The 21067-nt window shown below is 42.6% G+C and overlaps 1 protein-coding gene across 1 annotated transcript in view; it reads right to left on the bottom strand.

Annotated features, from left to right (window-relative positions):
* The window catches only part of PHF20 (PHD finger protein 20), a 138312-nt gene that overhangs the window by 21003 nt on the left and 96242 nt on the right, over nucleotides 1-21067 (bottom strand). The window contains exons 12-14 of the mRNA XM_007447754.1: nucleotides 5857-5955; nucleotides 5046-5210; nucleotides 3431-3609 (exon numbers count right to left, since the gene is read on the bottom strand). Of these exons, the coding sequence (XP_007447816.1) occupies nucleotides 3431-3609; nucleotides 5046-5210; nucleotides 5857-5955 (443 nt within the window). The remainder of the gene's footprint in view (nucleotides 1-3430; nucleotides 3610-5045; nucleotides 5211-5856; nucleotides 5956-21067) is intronic.

The raw sequence follows: 21067 nt of genomic DNA on the forward strand, positions 1-21067 counted from the left end.
GCTCCGCAACGGGAGAGGCCACAACAGTGAGAGGCCCGCGTACTGGAAAAAAAAAAAAAAGAATGGGGAAGCTTTTTTAGATCTGAAAATGGAATGGTCTTCAACATATATTATTAAATGAAAAAAAGATACTGAAAACACTATGTATTAAAATAACGTGTTAAAAAAAAAGATGGTTGTACAGCAATGTAAATGTACTTAATGCCAGTTCACTTAAAGCCACATATATTTAAAAACGGTTAAGATGGTAAATTTTATGCTATGTATATTTTATCACAAAAAGAAAGAAAAAAATGGAGAGAATATATTTGATATCGCTTGTTTAGCCACTGAATGTTTCTGGAGTGATACGCAAGAAGATGACAAGGGCTACCTCCAGGGGAAGCAAATAAAGTTTCTAAAATGGGCTTCTTATTAAAGCTGCTACACAATTTTCACTGGGGTCCAGCACCTAATGTTACATATTTGTTGCTCTAGGGCAAAGGTCAGCAAACTACAGCCCACAGGCCAAATTCAGCTTGAGTCCTATTTTGGTAAATAAAGTATAATATGAACATAACCATGGTCATTCACTTTTTTGTATTGCCTCTGACTGCTTGGGGCAGAGTTGAGTAGTTGTGACAGAGATCACATGGCCCAAAGCCTAAAATATTTATTTTCTGGTCCTTTAAGAAAAAGTTTGCCAAAACCTGCCTTAGAGCAATTAAAATAATTTAAATATTAAATGGGTTTCCTGATGCTCATTTTTTTATGCGGTACCCAGATTTCTCAAACATTCATGTTTACTAAGTAGGATTTTAACCTTCCAGTGATTTAAATTAGCACTGGTAAATAAAATCAAATAATAATATACATGAGCAATACTGCTACCAAATAACGAAAATGATCAAAGAAAACTATTTCTCTAAAGTAATCTTCTAGAGAACAAATTCTAAATGTTTTCTAGGGTTGTGCAAATTATCAATGTAAGTTTAAAATTTATTTTAAGAAAAAATGATTTGAACTTTCCTAAATGAGGAACATATTTAAAACTAGACGAATACATTTTAAAACTTTAAACTGTATTGTTCCAGTTAGCTCCCTCTAAATTTATGCCTTTTCCTAAGGTTACTGAGTGGAAAAAGGTACCCTGCTCACAATGACAGGTACAGTCAGAAACTGTCCCTCTATAACACAAAGCCAGCTGGACAAGTGGACAGCAAAGAAGTCTTCTACAACAAAACCCAAGGTGTTCTGAAGTGAGCTCGTCACCACCACAATGCCAGACAGGAAGCCACAGTGCTGAGCTGAGCTGCGGGGAAGGTCATGTGGAGCCTGGGAAGCAGGTGATGGAATTCAGTTCCTGACTCTGCCATGTAACAATGGTGTGGTCTCAATTTTTTTAAACTTAGTTTCCTCAGAGCACAAAATGGCACTTCAAGCTCTACCCCCGCAAACACCCCATGATCCTTGCCACTTACAGAACAGTCAATGGAGAAAGTACCGTGGTGGATCAGAACTGCATCTCTTATACTGATTAGCTGGAAGAGCCTTGCCAAGAGAGGCCTTCATTACTCACCCACTAATGACTTCTAAGGACAAATGAGGACCAAATCAGGCTTCCAAGGCCCAGAACTGAGCACACGCCCAGAGAGACAGGATGCAAACTAACCATCTTCAACATACTTTTATTTTATTTATTTATTTATTTATTTTTATTTTTGGCCACATTGGGTCTTTGTTGCTGTGCGTGGGCTTTCTCTAGTTGCAGCGAGCAGGGCTACTCTTCATTGCAGTGCACAGCCTTCTCATTGTGGTGGCTTCTCTTGTTGAGGAGCATGGGCTCTAGGCACATGGGCTTCAGTAGCTGTGGCACACAGGCTTCAGTAGTTTTGGCTCGCGGGCTCTAGAGCGCAGGCTCAGGAGTTGTGGCTCACGGGTTTAGCTGTTCCACGCATGTGGGATCTTCCTGGAGCAGGGCTCGAACCTGTGTCCCTTGCATTGGCAGGCAGATTCTTAACCACTGCACCACCAGGGAAGCCCTTCAACATACTTTTAAAGCCAAACTTAAAAAAAAATTCTACTGGAGGGGAAAAAAAACCAAACAAATGGTTTTCATGTTACATAAGTTTTTGAATTATATTCCACTGAACTTCAGAGATTCTACACATGGGTGTGTTTTATAAAATGAGACTATTTTAGAAGACAAAACAAAACAAAAAATGCACACTCCAAGCTTATATGTTAAGACAGCAGAGCCCACCAGTACACATAACTCTTTACTGCTAGGCTAACTTATTATTACGCTGTCCTCAGAACAAAGCTTTTCTTCCCATCTCTGATTAACCAAAGTGACTACACAGCATGCTGTTTAGGAAAAGTCCCCATACAACGGCCATGTTCATTAGGCTTGTCTCACAAAAAAAGGAAAACAACTGAGCCACTGAAATGCTCCAGGTTGGCAACCACCGCTCACAACCCCACCTGCATATTAGAGCTCGTGGGAAGAGGCCAGCCATTCACATTTTTGAACTTAAAAGTGAAAATTATTCATTTTGAGCTTCCCAAACTACTGCTTTTATCTGTTACACATTTGCGGGTTCTATGAAAAGAGTCCATTAGGGAAAGGGTTTGTGATGCTGAAAAAGTGATTTGAAAACCACTGACCTAATGCATACTAAAGGTCATAAATATGAGGAGCTATTTGAGACCATTCATGTACCTTGAATTCTCAGAGGTTGCCATGAAGGCTATTAAAAAAAAAAAAAAAAAGAAACTCCCAGAAGAATTCTAACCAACATAAACATGACTTACTTAAAAAACTGAGGTTCCCTGGAGTCAGCCAGGCAGCAGCCACCTCCACCAGAACTGTGATTAAGAGCAAGAGAAGGGCCAGAGGCAAGCAGGTGCTGGCCAGTGATGGTCTCCCCAAGCAGGCAGGGAGGCCCCCCAACAGGCACATCCCAGAAATGGAGACGACAAATACAAATGCCAAGAAAATGAAGAATAAGAAACAGACAATTTATAAAACTGGCCTCCATCTCTTTCGGCCATAAAGAAAATTCACCTGAGAGAGAAGATATGGATGCATAGGAAGATCAAACTGCCCCTCCAGAGATTTGGGCCCCTACTGTTCAACTCCTCACTGTGTGACCACAGGCAAGGCCCTTCCCATTTGTGGATCCAGCTGGCCCAAGCAGAGCATAAGAGGTTTAGACTCAGTGATCCCTCAAGGCCTCTCTTATTCTATTCATAGGCTATTTATACCAGCCTGAGATGCAGAGGAAGCTGAGCCAGTAAACAAAGCTCAATCTGCTGCTGACAGTACTGCCTACCTGGGGCTTCTGACATGACATTATTTTTGCTGGCCTCAGACTGTATTCCCTCAAAATTCCCTCCAAGGACCAGTTTGTGCTCCTCTATACCTGTGTCTCCTGGAAGCTCCACCTACCTGAATCATGAAGTCATTTTCCTCCTGAACCTCACAGATGCAGCGGACCACTTCAAAATCGTAACGGTCCTCCCCATCAAGTTCCTCATCTGGGTTAGTGGTCACATCAACGTCTTGGCCATACTCCTCATCGCTCCAAAGAAAGCTCTCGGAGGAGGAGTCACTCAGATTATCTTCTTCTGAGAAGAAAGGGAAAACAACAGTCACTTTTTTTTTTTTTTTTTTTTTTTTTTCCTTGCGTTATGCGGGCCTCTCACTGTTGTGGCCTCTCCCATTTGCGGAGCACAGGCTCCGGACGTGCAGGCTCAGTGGCCATGGCTCACGGGCCCAGCCGCTCCGCGACATGTGGGATCTTCCCGAAACGGGGCACGAACCCGCATCTCCTGCATCGGCAGGCGGACTCTCAAGCACTGCGCCACCAGGGAAGCCCAACAGTCACTTTTTAAAATTATAGTTATAAGATTTTTAAAAAACCCTAGATTGTCAAGAGTAGAAATGACCTTACAGACCTTCTCCTCTGTGAACTTTCACAGAGCTGGGAAACACGAACTCCAATCTGTTCCTCAGGCCTGTCATCTACTAACAGCCCGAATGATATGTGCTGCCCGGCAGTGAACTGAACTCCATTTCCTCATTTTCCTAACAGTGAAGCCCACAGTCAATGGCTGCTCAAGGTCACAGAGCTCACTGGCAGAGAAACTGCAACTCCACATGAGCCACACAGATCATCATCCCTAACGACTCAAACGTGTTCCCTGACCTCACCCCACCCAGCCGTGACCTGGCTTACAGCCCAGTCTGTATCCACAGCCACCTTTAAAACTCTGTAAACAGTGGGGAATGAGGAAGGGGCAGATTCCAGGGATAATCAGAACCAGAATCACTAGATCTTGGTACCTGATTTGTGGTTATTACAGCTAACCTTTACTGATCACTTATTCTATACCAGACACTGTACTAAGTACTTTCCATACACTTATTAACTACTTTTTTTTTTTTTTTTTTTTTCTTGCGTTATGCGGGCCTCTCACTGTTGTGGCCTCTCCCATTTGCGGAGCACAGGCTCCGGACGCGCAGGCTCAGCGGCCATGGCTCACGGGCCCAGCCGCTCCACGGCATGTGGGATCCTCCCGAAACGGGGCACGAACCCGCGTCCCCTGCATCGGCAGGCGGACTCCCAAGCACTGCGCCACCAGGGAAGCCCACACTTATTAACTACTTTTAAACTCACAATCACCCTATAAGTTGCTAAAGAAGGGAAAACTTCAAGGTTGACTCAGATTTCCCTAAGCAACCAGGTTAGATGCAGAGGCCACCAACAAGAAATGGAGGAACAGGAGGGGCAGGTGTGCAAGGAGTTGGGGGATAATGGATTTGGTTATAGACACACTGGCTTAGAGGTACCTAAGAGACATTCTACTAAGAACCAAAGTTGGAGAGAAGGGAAGTTCTGAGAAGGTACAGCTAAAGGCCTATTTATTTGATGTACTTCTTGTTTAAAAGACCTAACAGACTACTTGCAGAAGTCCTGAGAGTAGATTACAATATCAACATAAATCCAGCCTTCTCAGACTGCCGTGCTGTACAAATGATCAAGCCAGCAGAGCCTCCTTACCGGACATTTTCACTTTCCCTTTGTGGTTTCCAGATTCTGAGCCATGGAGCTGTGGGCTCATATGGACCCCGGGCTTGTGTGAGGACCCACACCTTGTGACAGCAAATGCCTTGGGTGGAGAAGGTTCCTGGGAGGCATCACTGATCTCCTCACTGCAGGGGCATTCTGGAAGAACAAGATCAGGAAGAAATTAGCACCCTCAGACATCACTAGGGCATTCCAGAATCAACCCCATCCAACCAACAGCTCTGCTGTTCAGAGAGCTCAAATGCTCAGAAGCAATTCAGCTAGAACAGATTTAGGGATTAATACTTCTAGCTACCTCCAAAAACCTCAAAACAAAAAGCTTCTTCCTCACCATCACCCTTCTCCCCTTTTGCTGATAAGATTGCTCTTCTAAGCCAGAAGATACTTTGAGAATAAAATGTGGAATCCCTTTAGCTCCCAAGACTGGAACACTGATTTTCTTAAAAATCAGCATTTTTGTTGGGGCTAGACACACGCTTTTCAAGAAATGAATCCTTTCTTGAAAGGGTTCAGAGATGTGTGTGCAGACAAATACAGTCATTCACCTGCATATCCTCTCCTACAATGGCACTTCCATCGTGACAGAGCACACCAGCCAACACAGCAAGAGGGAGGGCTTTCCAAATGCCAATGTGGCCTTGTAGCACGTGGGGTGAGCTGAGCCCACAAGCTCCATTAAAGGCCTGCTGGCCTTCCTCTCTCGAGAGGCCAAGACTGGGGAGAAGCAACCCCTCCCTACCTACAGTAAGGAAATCCAAGTGAAACGCCCCAGGGGAAAATTTACCAGGTTTGGTTTTCTTTTTCTTTTTCTTTTTCTTCTTTGGCTTCAGCCTCACAAACTCTTTGAATTTCTTCTCTTTATTCTTCTCCTTGTCTTTTGCAGCTAGAATTAAATACAAGTGTAAGTACTGGCATTCTAACATTTTGTTTTCAGTGCCGGGATGTTTATGCTTAAGTAAGTAAGCATATGCACAATGTGAAGAACTAAAATGGTCAGTAGAACAGAGTTCCAGGTCTGGTTCTGCCTGGGAGGTCACCTTGCATCCTCCTCAGAGCTCTGCAGCCCCTTCTCTATCATCAAGCCTTTAGACCAGAGGCTGGCAAACTCTGGCCCACTGCCTGTTATTATAAATAAGTTTTACTGAAAATACACTATGCTCATTTGTTACATGTTGACCATGGCTGCTGCCACACTTCAACGGCAGATTTGAGGAGTAAAGACAGAGACCTTATGGCCTTCAAAGCTGAAATATTTATTGTCTGGTCCTTTACAGAAAAAATGTGCCAACCCTATTTAGATCACTACTCCTGAACACTGGCTACATATTGCAATCACCAAGGGAGATTTTTAGAAAGTGAATGCCCGGTTCCCACCCACAAAGATTCTGATTGAGGTGCAACCTGAACATCAGGATTTTGTTTGCTTGATTCTTCTTCTTCTTCTTTTAATAACTGAAGTACAATTCATATAATATAAAATTATCCACTTCAAAAGGAATAAGTCACACCTTCCAAAAACCACAACTTCATTCTCTGCTACTTTTCACAGCAAAACTTCTTAAGTTATCAATACTCCCTGCCAAACTTCTCAATTCAGTTTTCCTAATTCCCCTCTAAAAAGCTTCCCACCTACCACTCAACTGAGACTGTAGTTTTCAAGTTAATAATAGCCTAACCGGGCTTCCCTGGTGGCGCAGTGGTTGGCAGTCCGCCTGCTGATGCAGGGGACGCGGGTTCGTGTCCCGGTCTGGGAGGATCCCACATGCCGCAGAGCAACTGGGCCCGTGAGCCATGGCAGCTGGGCCTGCGCGTCTGGAGCCTGTGCTCCGCAGCGGGAAAGGCCACAGCAGTGAGAGGCCCACGTACCGCAAAAAAAAAAAAAAAAAAAACCTAACCATTGCAAAAATCCAGTTGTTTCTTCTATCTTATCAAACATATCTGTAGCATTTCAAATTGACCATGCCTTACTTTTTAGGTGTTAAGATATGTTTAAGCATACATATACCCTGTGACCTAGCCATTCCACTCCTAGATATTTACTCAAGAGAAAGAATAACTTATGTCCACACAGAGACTTGTATATGAACGCCCACAGCAGCTTTAGTTGTAATCTCCCAAAATGAAAATTGCCCAAATGTCCATCACCAGGTGAATGGACAAATAATTTGTGGTGTATCCATACAATGGAATACCTCCGACAATAAAAGTATAAACTATTAATAATAGGCAGCAACGTAAGTGAACCTCAAAATAAGTATGCTGAGTAAAAGGAGCCATATAAAATCTAATGCATACTGCATGATTCCATTTATATAAAATTCTAGAAAATGAAAACTAATCTATATAATAGAAAGCAGAATAGAGACTACCTGGGGATGAGAGAGTGGGGAGGAGTAGAAAGGAGGAATTAAAAAGGGGCATAAACCTAACCATTGCAAAAATCCAGTTGTTTCTTCTATCTTATCAAACATATCTGTAGCATTTCAAATTGACCATGCCTTACTTTTTAGGTGTTAAGATATGTTTAAGCATACATATACCCTGTGACCTAGCCATTCCACTCCTAGATATTTACTCAAGAGAAAGAATAACTTATGTCCACACAGAGACTTGTATATGAACGCCCACAGCAGCTTTAGTTGTAATCTCCCAAAATGAAAATTGCCCAAATGTCCATCACCAGGTGAATGGACAAATAATTTGTGGTGTATCCATACAATGGAATACCTCCGACAATAAAAGTATAAACTATTAATAATAGGCAGCAACGTAAGTGAACCTCAAAATAAGTATGCTGAGTAAAAGGAGCCATATAAAATCTAATGCATACTGCATGATTCCATTTATATAAAATTCTAGAAAATGAAAACTAATCTATATAATAGAAAGCAGAATAGAGACTACCTGGGGATGAGAGAGTGGGGAGGAGTAGAAAGGAGGAATTAAAAAGGGGCATAAAGAAATTGTAGGAGGTAATGGATATGTTTACCATTTTATTATGGTAATGGTTGGGTATATATATATGCCAAATCTCATCAAATTATACAATTTAAATATGTGCAGTCCACTGAACAACAAATAAGCTTCAATAAACCTGTAGGTAGGTAGGAAGGAAGGGAGGGAGGGAAAAAGAAAGCAATCCAGTGGCATGTAGTACATTCACAATACTGTGCAACCAGCTCTACCCCAGTTCCAAAACATTCCCATCACTCCGAAGTAAAACCACTTACCATTAAGCAGATTCTCCCCAACCCCTCAACCCTTGGCAACCACCAATCTGCATCTGTCTCTATGAATTTATCCATTCTGGACATTTCATATATATACAATAAGTGACCTTTTGTGCCTGGCTTCTTTTACTTAGCGTAACGTTTTCAAGGGCATCAGGGTTTTTAAAAACACTCTCCAAGTGATTCTGATGTAGAATCAAGATGGATCACAAAGCAAGTGTGGGGTAGGATAAGCAGTCAGGTTCAACTGACTTTAACTGAGCACCTGTGTGCAAATATCACAAACATCTCATTTAACCCTAACAACCACCTGTGTATATCATTCCAGTTTCACAGATGAGGAAATTGAAGCTTGGTGAGGTGATGACACCTGCTTGAGATCATACAGACATTTAAAAACAGGTTCATCTGGCTCTCCAGCACGAAGTCAGCACTAGCTCCGAGGTCCCCCTCCCAAACAGGCATCCAGGAACTGTACGAGAGGACGATGGGCTGCATCCCCCAGCTGGCAAGCCTGGCTCTACAGGTAGAAGTTAATCTACTGGCTAAAGAACATAGGACTTAAGGGTCTCTAAGCTCCCTTCTTGTTAAAATACTCTGCAACTGGGAAACAAAGTTCAACAAACAAGAACTCTAGAAAAGACCTTAGTCTAATTTACAAAAGTACTCTAAGATTACGAAACCAGAGCCCACCAAAATAAGGTGACTAAGCCAAATTCATGCAGTTGATAAACAAAACATGGTTAAATGCCTCCTAAATTTCATTCATAAAAGCTATCAACAATATTTACTTTTCCTCTGATCCCGGAAACAGTCTTCCTCAGGAATAGAAACAGAACAACTCATTTCTGCACATTCACTTGGCTACAACCACATTATCAGTCATGGTTTAAATTCGTTTATTTAACAAATATCTGAGCATCCAACATGTTCCAAACACCATTCTAGGGAGGAGGGAGGGATAAGGCAATGAACAAAAAAAGACAAAAACACTTGCCCTCACAGAACTACATTCTAGTGGGTGGGAGCAGAAAGCAAGTAAGTCATATAGTATTTTAGAAGGTGATTAGTGCTATGGAAAAAATAAAGCAGGGAAGGGGGACAGTAGGGATGAGGGAAGGGGAGATTTGCAATTTTAACAGTCTGTGGTCAGAGAATGCCTCGCTGAGAAAAGGACATCTGAGCAAAGTCCTGAAAGGAGTGAGAGAACAAAACATGCAGAAATCTGGGAGAAGAGTCTTCCAGGCCAGGGACAGCAAATGCAAAGATTCTAAGGACAGGAAGGCCTTCACTGTTCAAGAAACAGGCACAGGAAACACTTCCTAACTCATTCTACACGGCCAGCATTACTCTAATACCAAAATCAGATAAAGACATTACAGAAAGGAAAACTACAGACCATTATCTCTAATGAATACAAATGCAAAAATATTAGCAAGCTGAATCCAACAATGTATAAAAAGAATTACATATCACAGCCAACTGGGATTCATTCCAGGTATACAAGGAAGGCAGGTTCAACATCTGATAATCAATTAATGTAATCTATCATATCAACAGGCTAAAAAAGAAAAATAATATATCAATTGATGTAGGGTATATGCCCAGTAGTGGGACTGCTGGGTCATATGATAGTTCTATTTTTAGTTTTGTAAGGAAGCTCCATACTGTTCTCCATAGTGGCTGTATCAATTTACATTCCCACCAACAGTGCAAAAGGGTTCCCTTTTCTCCACACCTTCTCCAGCATTTATTGTTTGTAGACTTTTTGATGATGGCCATTCTGAATGGTGTGAGGTGATACCTCACTGTAGTTTTGATTTGCATCTCTCTAATAATTAGTTATGCTGAGCATCTTTCCATGTGGCTCTTGGCCATCTGTATGTCATCTTTGGTGAAATGTCTATTTAGGTCTTCTGTCCATTTTTTAATTGGGTTGTTTGTTTTTGGATATTGAGCTCTATGAGCTGTTTGTATATTTTGGAGATTAATCCTTTGTCCGTTGCTCTGTTTGCAAATATTTTCTTCCATTCTGAGGGTTGTCTTTTGTCTTGTTTATGGTTTCCTTTGCTGTGCAAAAGCTTTTAAGTTTCACTAGGTCCCACTTGTTTTCTTTGTTTTTTTTCATTACTCTAGGAGGTGGGTCAAAAAAGATCTTGCTGTGGTTTATGTCAAAGAGTGTTTTTCCTATGTTTTCCTCTAAGAGTTTTATAGTGTCCAGCTTTACATTTAGGTCTTTAATCCATTTTGAGTTTATTTTTGTGTATGGTATTAGGGCGTGTTCTAATTTCATTCTTTTACATGTAGCTATACAGTTTTCCCAGCACCACTTATTGAAGAGGCTGTCTTTTCTCCATTGTATGTTCTTGCCTCCTTTGTCATAAATTAGGTGACCATATGTGCACGGGTTTATCTCTGGGCTTTCTATCCTGTACCATTGATCTATATTTCTGTTTTTGTGCCAGTGCCATACTGTCTTGATTACTGTAGCTTTGTAGTATAGTTTGAAGTTGGGAAGCCTGAGTCCTCCAGCTCCATTTTTCTTTCTCAAGATTGCTTTGGTTATTTGGGGGCTTTTGTGTTTCCATACAAATTGTAAATTTTGTTCTAATTCTGTGAAGAATGCCATTCGTTGGTAGTTTGACAGGGACTGCATTAAATCAGTAGATTGCTTTGGGTAGTATAGTCGTTTTCACAACATTGATTCCTCCAATCCAAGAACATGGTATATTTCTCCATCTGTTTATATGATCTTTGATTTCTTTCATCAGTGTTTTATAGTTTTCCAAGTACAAGTCTTTTGCCTCCTTAGGTAGGTTTATTCCTAGGTATTTTTATTCTTTTTGTTGCAATGGTAAATGGGACTGTTTCCTTAATTTTTCTTTCTGATTTTTCATTGTTAGTGTATAGGAATGCAAGAGATTTCTGTGCATTAATTTTGTATCCTGAAACCTTTCAAAATTCATTGATTAGTCCTAGTAGTTTTCTGGCGGCATCTTTAGGATTTTCTATGTATAGTATCAATTGATGCAAAAAAAAAAAAAAAAAAAGCATTTGACAAAATCCAACACTCACTCATGATAAAAATTCTCAGAAAGCTTAGGAACAGAGGAAAACTTCAACTTCATAAAGGACACCTACAGAAAACCTACAACTAACTTCATATTTAATGGTGAGAACTGGATGCTTTCTCTTAAGATCAGGAACAAGGCAAGGATGTACCCTCTCAACACTTCTTTTCAACATGGTACTAGACATCCTATCTAGTACAATAAGACAAGAAAAGGAAATAAAATATAAATTGGAACAGAAGAAATGAAACTTTATGCTTTACAAGGAAATTGGCCTTTACCATGAGTAACTTCACTGGAAGGATTTGAGCAAATGTTTGATGGGATTTGATGTACCTTCACCCACACACATATAGAAACAACTGCCCAATCCAGTTTTTGATTTGTAAACTCAGGTTTTAATGACCTTCAAACTAAAGTAACTCTCTCCATTAGCTTACTGAAATGTTAACAGCATTAACCCAATCACTAGCAGACGGGCTGAAGAGATACCACCTAGGTTCTGGATCCCTGAGACAGAAAGGTCCAGATGCAGGATATAAATTGCCAAATGCCAGGGCATACCCAGTTATCACCTAGTATGGTAGTTCCTTTGGGCTTCTCCAACAACAATCTTTTTTGCATTTCACATTTTATAAAACAGCATCACAACCTTTAGGGAACCCAACAGGAAGTTAAGAAAAGGATGGTAAAGTTCATTCCATACAAAAGATTCCTGAAGACCCTACATTATTCAAACTCACATAATTCATGACTAATATTTCCAGAAAATAAAGGCATAATGAACACACTTTCATTGGCCTACCAGCTTTGAAATCATATGGTTGATGAATTTTGTCAATTTGGTAGGATCTGTATTAATTCAAATTTTATACATAAGGCTTTTTATATCACACAACTTCAAGCTGATCGACTTCAATTTTGCATAAAATACATCTATACCTTAACATGATTACCACTTTACAGAGGAGGAAGTGAAACTCAGAGAAGCTGCAAGATCATATAAATTGGTGTATAGAAAAGATGAACTCAGACCTATGGGTCTGAGGACTTGGGCCATGTTGTGGGCCCTGTGCACTGTCCCTGATACAGGAAATGAGCACAGGGCATGGATGTGCTCTACAGTTCAACACCACCACCACCCTTTCCCTGGCTGTGCAGATTTTGCTGGGTGTAGCCAAAATTGTGGATATCTCCCAGCATCTCTTCTACCCCTCCTTCACTGTGCAGCATCTAAGGGATTTGGACAGGATTGACTTCACACTCACTTAAACTTACAAGAGTAATCCCATGCCCCTTGTCACAGTCATAGGCTTAGACAGTCTGAGCCTGGGGCAACTGGTTCATAAGGCAGGGACAGGAATGGAGTAATCCAACCCGAACTCGGGACTCTGGTCCAAAGTTTATTAAAATCTTACTTTCTTGTTAGATTTGAATGAAGCAGCATGGAGTCTTAAATGATACTGGCTTCCATCCTCTGACCACAAGGGTTTAACCTGAAAACAGCACTAAGAGGTGAGATGATAAGACAACCAACAGGCCTGGAGCAGTACACCTCCCACGGACTTCCCTATCACATCCCCTTTATTGTGGAATCAAATTGAGTTGGGTTTCCTGTTACTTGTAACTAAAAGCATCCCAAGTGCTGCAGCTGCTCAGAAATATGGTCATATTAAGCTTTAAAGAATCCACTCCTGAGGCTTCAATTAGAGGAGTAAGCACTGAGGATAAAAAGAAGAGATATTCTCGGAAATTGTTCTACAGAAACCTGTGTTCTCTGAACACAGAGGGAAGAGAGAAAGCATTCATAGGCTCACCCTGGCTTCTGGCTGAAGACTAAAGTCACATGTGGCCGTAGGTGACAGAGCTCATAGGGAGAACTGTCCAGCAGGGACTAAGCTAACCCAGGTGAGTCCCTGAGGAACAGGGGCAGACAAGGTGACAACAGGCAGAACTCACTCACTTGTTTGGACTACCCATGTGCACAGAAGTCTCCTACAGGGAGGCACTCCTATTCCCCACTTCAAGGCCCAGGGCCCAGGGCCATGGCATCCTTCCATGGAATCCTAAAAGACAGCAGAGCCTAAAAGTGAGAGTACGTGTTCTGCAACTAGATTCAAATTGTGGCTCCACTACATGCTAGATGTGTCTATACTGGTTCAAGTTAACCCACCTCATCATCACCTCAGTTTCTAATCCATAAAGTCATCACAATAGTACCTGCTTCATAGGGTTTTTTTTTGAGGATTACACAAGACAATACAAGTAAAGAACTTGGAACAGTGCCTGGCACAAAATTAGCTGTTGTTATCTCGCCTGCGATACTCTCTCCCTGGAAGGTGGTACTCATCTGTGGTCAGCTCGCTCTCTGAACAGCTTGACCAATTGTTCCATGACCCACAGAACAGACACTTGGCTACAGAGCTTCTTCCTGAATGCCCAGACTTGGCTGAACAAAGAGCAACTTCCTGTCAGGTCTCTGGATCAGAGAGCAGCTTGTCGCCTGAGGAGGGCGAGGCTTTTCCAGATGGCCACTCGTCCTCTCCTCAGGCTGCAGGTGCCCATCAGGAGAAATACCAGAGCCCTTCTTGCTCCCTCTATATAGCCTGCTCCCTATTTCTCCCTTGGATCACTATGTTATGATAGCAGAAGGACATCAGACTGCTGCTTCCAGGAGGGAAGAGGAAAAAAATGACATCACCCTCCCCTATGGGAGAACTGCTTGTACACCACAGAGCACTGCCACGTGCCAGGGACAAGCAGTGACCAGAGTCTGTTCTGACCTGTACAAGGGGAGGGCAACTCAAGGGCACAGCAGGCATGGGTACGCTCTTGGAGGGATTTTCACCACCTATCAGAGGAAATGGTCTCATGGCCTAACACCATCATTTCACTTTGTGTTTATTTTTTTTTTTTAATATTTATTTATTTATTTGGTTGCACCGAGTCTTTTTTTTTTTTTTTTTTTCGGTACATGGGCCTCTCACTGTTGTGGCCTCTCCCGTTGTGGAGCACAGGTTCTGGACACGCAGGCTCAGCGGCCATGGCTCACAGCCCCAGCCGCTCTGCGACATATGGGATCTTCCCGGACCAGGGCACAAACCCGTGTCCCGTGCATCGGCAGGCGGACTCTCAACCACTGCGCCACCAGGGAAGCCCTACACTGAGTCTTAGTTGCAGCTCTTGGGCTCCTCAGCTGCAGCATGTGGGCTCCTTACTTGTGGCATGCATGTGGGATCTAGTTCCCTGACCAGGGATTGAACCCGGGCCCCCTGCACTGGGAGGGTGGAGTCTTAACCACTGCACCACCAGGGAAGTCCCTCACCTTGTCTATATTCCCAGCCTCATCTCCAATTAGTCCCCCACCATGGATCTCACCCAGACACTGGCCCAAAGGGGCCCTCCAATAAACCCCTCCCTCAAGCCCCGCCTTTTTCTACCTTGGCTCATATGGCAGAGACTGCCATGCAGTCTCCAATACCCACTTCTCCCAAAGGGAAAAAAGTACATTCTCCAGCTTCCCGAGTGAGGTGTGGCCACGTACAGATGTTCTGCCATATGGGATATGAACAGAAGTGATGTGTGGCACTTCCGGGTTGTGCCCTTAAAGGAAAAAGGCATGCCTCGCCTCTCCCTTCACAGCTGCTGAAAGACAGGCAAGGTAGTGAGCGATCTGGGTCCACACAGAGAGAGCAACACCTTGGGCTGGTGGGGCACTCGGGAGGAAGCTGGCACTGGACACCTGCTCAGAGCCACTGTGGAGAGCCTGCAGTTTGATCAAAGACAGAAATAAACCTCTGTCTTAAGCCAGCTTCTTTGGTATTCTCTTTAAGGCACCATAATCTATATCCTAATTAAGCTCCTATTTCTCCCTTCCCTTTAAGGGGAGAGGGCACGGTTCTGTGAGAAGGCCAGTCTAGAACCACAAGAAAAGATACAAAGAATTGTCCACCCTGGTGCTCCAAGGCTCCTTTCAGCCTAAAGCCAAGGTTTACCCAGAGTGAGAATACGAATGAAATGGATGTAACAATAGGTAATAAGCACAGGTGAGCCTCCCTTTGATCCTCAAATATTCTTTCTGTAGCAAACCTCTACTCAGGACTGAACTCACCTATGCAGAATCAAACACAAGCACCAAAGAAGCCTAAGCTCACCCCTGGAAGAGATACTAAATGGATTCTGGTATTCTATGAAACCTCATTTGGAAAAGCAAATCTAAACTGACCTTCCAAATTAACTTATGTCACTAAAGGCCTGGCTGAGCAAAGAGGAAACATCTGAAGGCCAGAGTCAGAAGGGGTACCTTAGGGACAGACAACCATGACAGTTTGTTCCTCTCAATGCCTCTGAACTTTGTTCTGCTTGTTCCCAGCATAGGGATCCGTTTCCTATTCCCCTGTCTTCTGGTTCACCCCCTACCTACCCTCACACTTTAAGGCCTAACTCAAATGTCACCTCCTCCTCTCGACATCCCAGCCCCTGCTCTTCAGGCAAAATCTGAATGTGTTCCCACAACACTTCACACGTTCTTTACATATTCTTTACGTAGAACTTAGTAGTCCTCACTGTAACTGTTTATGTGCTTTTCTCCCCACATGAAAGAGCCCTGCCTCAATCATACCTAGTCCTACATCATCATTTTGGAAAGGAGGAAATCAGATCTGTGAAGAGCTCAGATCACAAGTGAACAGGAGCAGAATTGCTACTAAGATAGAGTCTGTGGACTTCAGACCAGAACTGTTTCTCCTGCCTAACTGTACCAGCAGGAAAATGGCTGGGGGGGATAGACCAAAAACTAAATCTCTGCAGAGCGTTTTCTGGTCATGCTGGACCAGAAGCCCCAGAAATCTCCATCTGAGAAATCTATTAGAACCCAAGTTCCCATAATCAGAGTACTTGGCATAAAGGGAGTACTTTTTTACAGTAATTGTCCCCAAATAACTGTCCCCAATTACAGTACAGTAATCGTGCTGTCCCAAGCAGCACACATTCTGTAATATTTTGATTTTCACTTAAGCACAGTGTCAAGTTCACACTGCCTGTGAACTAGGACACAAGCTGCCTGGTGTCAGAGTCTCACCTTGAAACATCTCCCCACTTGAACTCCCCCCACTGTCTGAAATTCCACCCCTAAAGATAAGAGCTTTCTTAGAAGCTGAGGTGAAATCTAGATGCGCTGAGAGAACAGATGATCTGTTTAGCTGGTTTTATTCTTTCAAATCTTAAGAAATTTAGTCATCAGATTAATCAAGTACCCAGCAAAGCCATGAGGAAACGGAAGGAGACTCTGATGTGAAAAAAGTGAGGGCAATGCCTAGAACAGGGGGTGCCTTCTGGAGGGCTGCGGCCTATGGAATATGCTGAATATGCCTCTGTGTTTGCTCTCATTGATATCCAGCGATGTGATGAAGGCTGAACATGTCGACTGACCCCAGTTCACAGATGGTGAGAACTGAGGCTCCTGCTGGTTAGTGGCAGAGGCAGGACGAGTGGCCAGGTTTTTAATTTCCCAGCTAAAGCAGAGCAAGATGAATGGTCTAGTTTGCTTCAGCCTGGGAACTGCTGGCAATCTCAGCAATCAAGCCTGGGAGAGCTGTGAAATCGTCTGTGTGGTCTGTGTCCACCTGACATGGAAGTGTAGGGGTGGGGGGGAAATGTCCCTTCCTGGCTGCACAAACCTGCTCTCCATCTGAGAGGGTACAGGAATGACCAGGCTATACCCCAACATGGGTGAGAGGCCTGTGTGGTACACTAAGCCACCAAATTGACCAGTTTTACATAGGACCAGCAGGGGGGTAACAAGTTAAAACACAGGGATTTAAAATACCCTTCTGTTCCCCCTAAAGCATTTTGTAACTGTCCGCCCCTGCCAGCCTGGCGAGTATTCCCATAGCAGATCTTGTTATTTTAAAATCTGTCAGGCAAATTTACCCAATTCACCAAGGGACTTCCAAACCCGAGTAAAAGGGATCCTTCTGTATTGAGAGAGAATTTTAGAAATCCCATGTTGGTATATTGGTATGAGACCCAAACGTAGTACATAAAAATAGAAAATCACTCACTCAGGTTTCTTCATTTTATCAACATGGCAACACCTTGTCTATCGGTTTTGCAGCTTATCAGAGGTCAGATGAATTTAGAACTCAGCTCTCTGACTGCCTGGGTTAATGTTTTCACTAAGATAAAGACCTAGTATTTATTAAGAGTTTACTGTAGGCCAGACATTGTGCTAAGCATTTTACATTAGGTCATTTAATGTAACAAAGTTCTGAGGTAGGTAGGTATCCCCATTTCACAGATGGAGAAACTGAAGCTCACAGTTCTTTGCCCAAGGTCAGAGAGGAAGCAAGCAGTGGAGGCTAGATTCAAATTCAGGTGTGCTGACTCCAAGCCTGCTCATATTACTCAACACAAATCAAGACCCTCAAGTATAGTTAATCAGGAATTCCAAAACCAAACAAGAGGTCCCGCACACCCTCTTGTGCGGGAACACCCACCCTGTACTCAGGGCAAGGTGCCTCCTAGGACAAATACCATGATTATCTGTTATAATCACCATTCGAATAAGGAAACTGAACCCCAGCACCCCAGGAGTCTCCTTCCTGCCCCACTTTCAGTCATTCATCCACCTACCCCCAAGGATAACCACTGTACTGACCTCAAACATAACAGATTCATTTTAATCTGTTTTTGAACTTTATATACATAGCTACTGTATCATATATATGAGTTTATGTTAGCTTCGTTGGCTCAACGTTATATTTGTGAGATGTTGGTGGGTATAGCTGTAGCTCATGCACTCACTGCTGTATAGTATTCCACTGTATCAAGACACCACAATTTATTTACTCGATTTATTCTTCACACATTTATTTACTGTGAATAAACACTTGAGCTGTTTCCAATTTAGGGCTCTTAAGAACAGTGCTGCTTTGAACACGTGTGCACATTTCAAAATAATTTTAAATGCCTAACATAAAGACCTTCCCAGCATTTTGGGGGGGGCAAGTAGTTTAACCTCCATGTTACATACTAAAAGATGAGGGATTTCATCAATACCACAGAACTTTGAGTGGCGGAGCTGGGTCTCAAACTCAGACCTTCAGGCTCCCCGACCACTGCTCCTTCCTTCCTTCCACCACAGCACTGAAAAGGGAAGGAGGAGGGGAGGGTGCACACTAAAGTCAGAGGTCAGCTGACCAGAGCCAACCAGCAAGGCAGGCCAATTCACAGAGAGAGGGGCTCAGAGAGAACCGTCCTCAGAGCAGACCAAATCCCTCACATCACAGTTTCCTCTCTCAGGCTGTCCGAGAATGGCGCTGCGGTGGGAGCCCAGCAGAAACAGGGGAGGTTTGTAACAATTATGACTCTCATCTAAAAAGTACAAAACAAACTTCTTCTCCTTGAGAAAAACAAGGAGATAATCACTTCAAATTCCTAACATTGGGCAAACTTATGTCAGATAATACCAAAAGCTGGTGGGGATATAGACAAATCACAGAGCTGTCAGGAATGTTGAAGTCAGAACCACCATTTTCAAGTACATTCTGGTACATAAACTAAAACCCTTCCATCTAGCAATTCCTCTTCTAGGTAAATACTCAAAAGAAATGATCACGCACATGGGATGTGTACACAGGCAGTCCCTGAAGCATCATCTACAAAAGTAAAGAACTACAAACCTCATTGACCCTGAGTAGGAAGGGGTTAAAGAAACTCTGGCATACTTAACTATTGTTTAAAAAAAAAAAAGTTACACCTACAAGGGGGGATGGGCTGCCCAAAACCCCACAATATACCAGCTGAAGAATCAACGAGATCCACCTACAGGTTTCAACCGGGATGAAGACGAACATAATGCTAAACAAAAAGCAGCAAGTTCCAAAAGAGTAAGTATAATATGATACTATTTATACATATTTTTAAAACACATAAAATACTCTATCATTTACCAATATAAATGTTAATAACACTCGAAAATACTATATGGAGCGGAGGAATAAATTGGGAGACTGGGACTGACATATACATACTACTTTGTATAAAACAGATAACTAATAAGGACCTACTGTATAGCACAGGGAACTCTACTCAATACTCTCTAATGGTCTATATGGGGAAAGAATCTAAAAAAGAGTGGATATATGTATACGCATAACTGAGTCACTTTTCTGTAAAGCAGAAACTAAGACAACATTGTAAATCAACTATACTCCAGTGAAAATTTTTTTTAAATACTATACATTATTTCTCAACATATATGCATGTATTTGGGAAAGCATAAAGGGAAAGAAAGGAAAAGCAATTCAGGGGGTTTGTACCTCATCCTAGTGTTTTGTTTCCCTTAAAAAATCTGAAGGAAATATGGCAAAATGTTAACATTTTTTAAGTGTAGGTGGGGGTTAGATGCATACGTTTGCTATATATAATCCTGTGTACTTTTCTATATATTTAAAATATTCCAGAATTTTTAAAATAAAAGACTAAAGTCACTACAATACTTTTTACCTATCAGATTAGCAATAATTTAAAATTTGATAATACTGATAAGATTGTAAAGAAACTGGTGTGCATAACCAGTTGGTGGGAGATTACAAACTGGGACAAGCTCTTTGAAGGGTGATTTGGTATCATCTATCAGAAATTTAAATATGCATACCCTTTTCCCAAGCAAATCCCGCCTCCAGGAACTTATCGCATGAATTTATTCATACACAAGAGCAAATTAATCTTCAGGAAGGTTTACTTTGCTTTAGCACTTGGTAAGAGTGAAAAAATCGGTGAATCATAATTTTCTGTAGGAAAATGTTTAAAGTCCAGTACACCCATACAATGAAATAATGGCCACTGTCAAAATGAGGTAGAGCCACATATCTATGCTGACATGAAATGACGGCCAAGGTATCTTTAATGAAAAAAGCAAGCTGCATATGATACCAACTGTATAAAAAGATATTTTCTATTATACATAAAAGAAATGTGCAGTTTGGATACACACAGAAAATATCTGGAACGTTTTATAAAAGAGTTTGTTAAAAATAGGTATATCTGCAAGGGAGGTGGGGCTACCAGTGGGAGGGAGGCTTTTCCCCTTAGTATTCTTTTGCATGGATTTTACCGCAATCATATGTCACTTTTATATTGGGGGGGGCGCGTGTACAAAAACTACAGATTCTAAATTTAGAGCCACTGAATTGGAATGCTGTAAAGCTGGGTCCAATAAATCTGGTTTGTTTTTTTTTTGCGGTACACGGGCCTCTCACTGTTGTGGCCTCTCCTGTTGTACAGCATAGGCTCCGGAGGCGCAGGCTCAGCGGCCATGGCTCAAGGGCCCAGCAGCTCCGCGGCACGTGGGATCTTCCCGGACCTGGGGCACGCGGCACGTGGGATCTTCCCGGACCTGGGGCACGAACCCGCATCCCCTGCATCGGCAGGCGGACTCTCAACCACTGCGCCACCAGGGAAGCCCAAATCTGTACTTTTAACAAGTCACCCAGTGACTCCCAGGCAGCTGAGTTGGCCACTGCTCCAGGTGAGACCTGGGCCAGGTGGCACATGGAGGGGAGGAAAGGATCTCACTGACAGGTCTCTCTGAACTTCTCAGAAATAAGCTTGCCCCAAAAATGAACCATGGGGCTTCCCTGGTGGCGCAGTGCTTGAGAGTCCGCCTGCCGATGCAGGAGACGCGGGTTCG

Source organism: Lipotes vexillifer, unplaced genomic scaffold (genome assembly GCF_000442215.2).
Source record: "Lipotes vexillifer unplaced genomic scaffold, Lipotes_vexillifer_v1.1 scaffold397, whole genome shotgun sequence".
In the NCBI taxonomy this organism is placed as follows: Eukaryota; Metazoa; Chordata; class Mammalia; order Artiodactyla; family Lipotidae; genus Lipotes; species Lipotes vexillifer.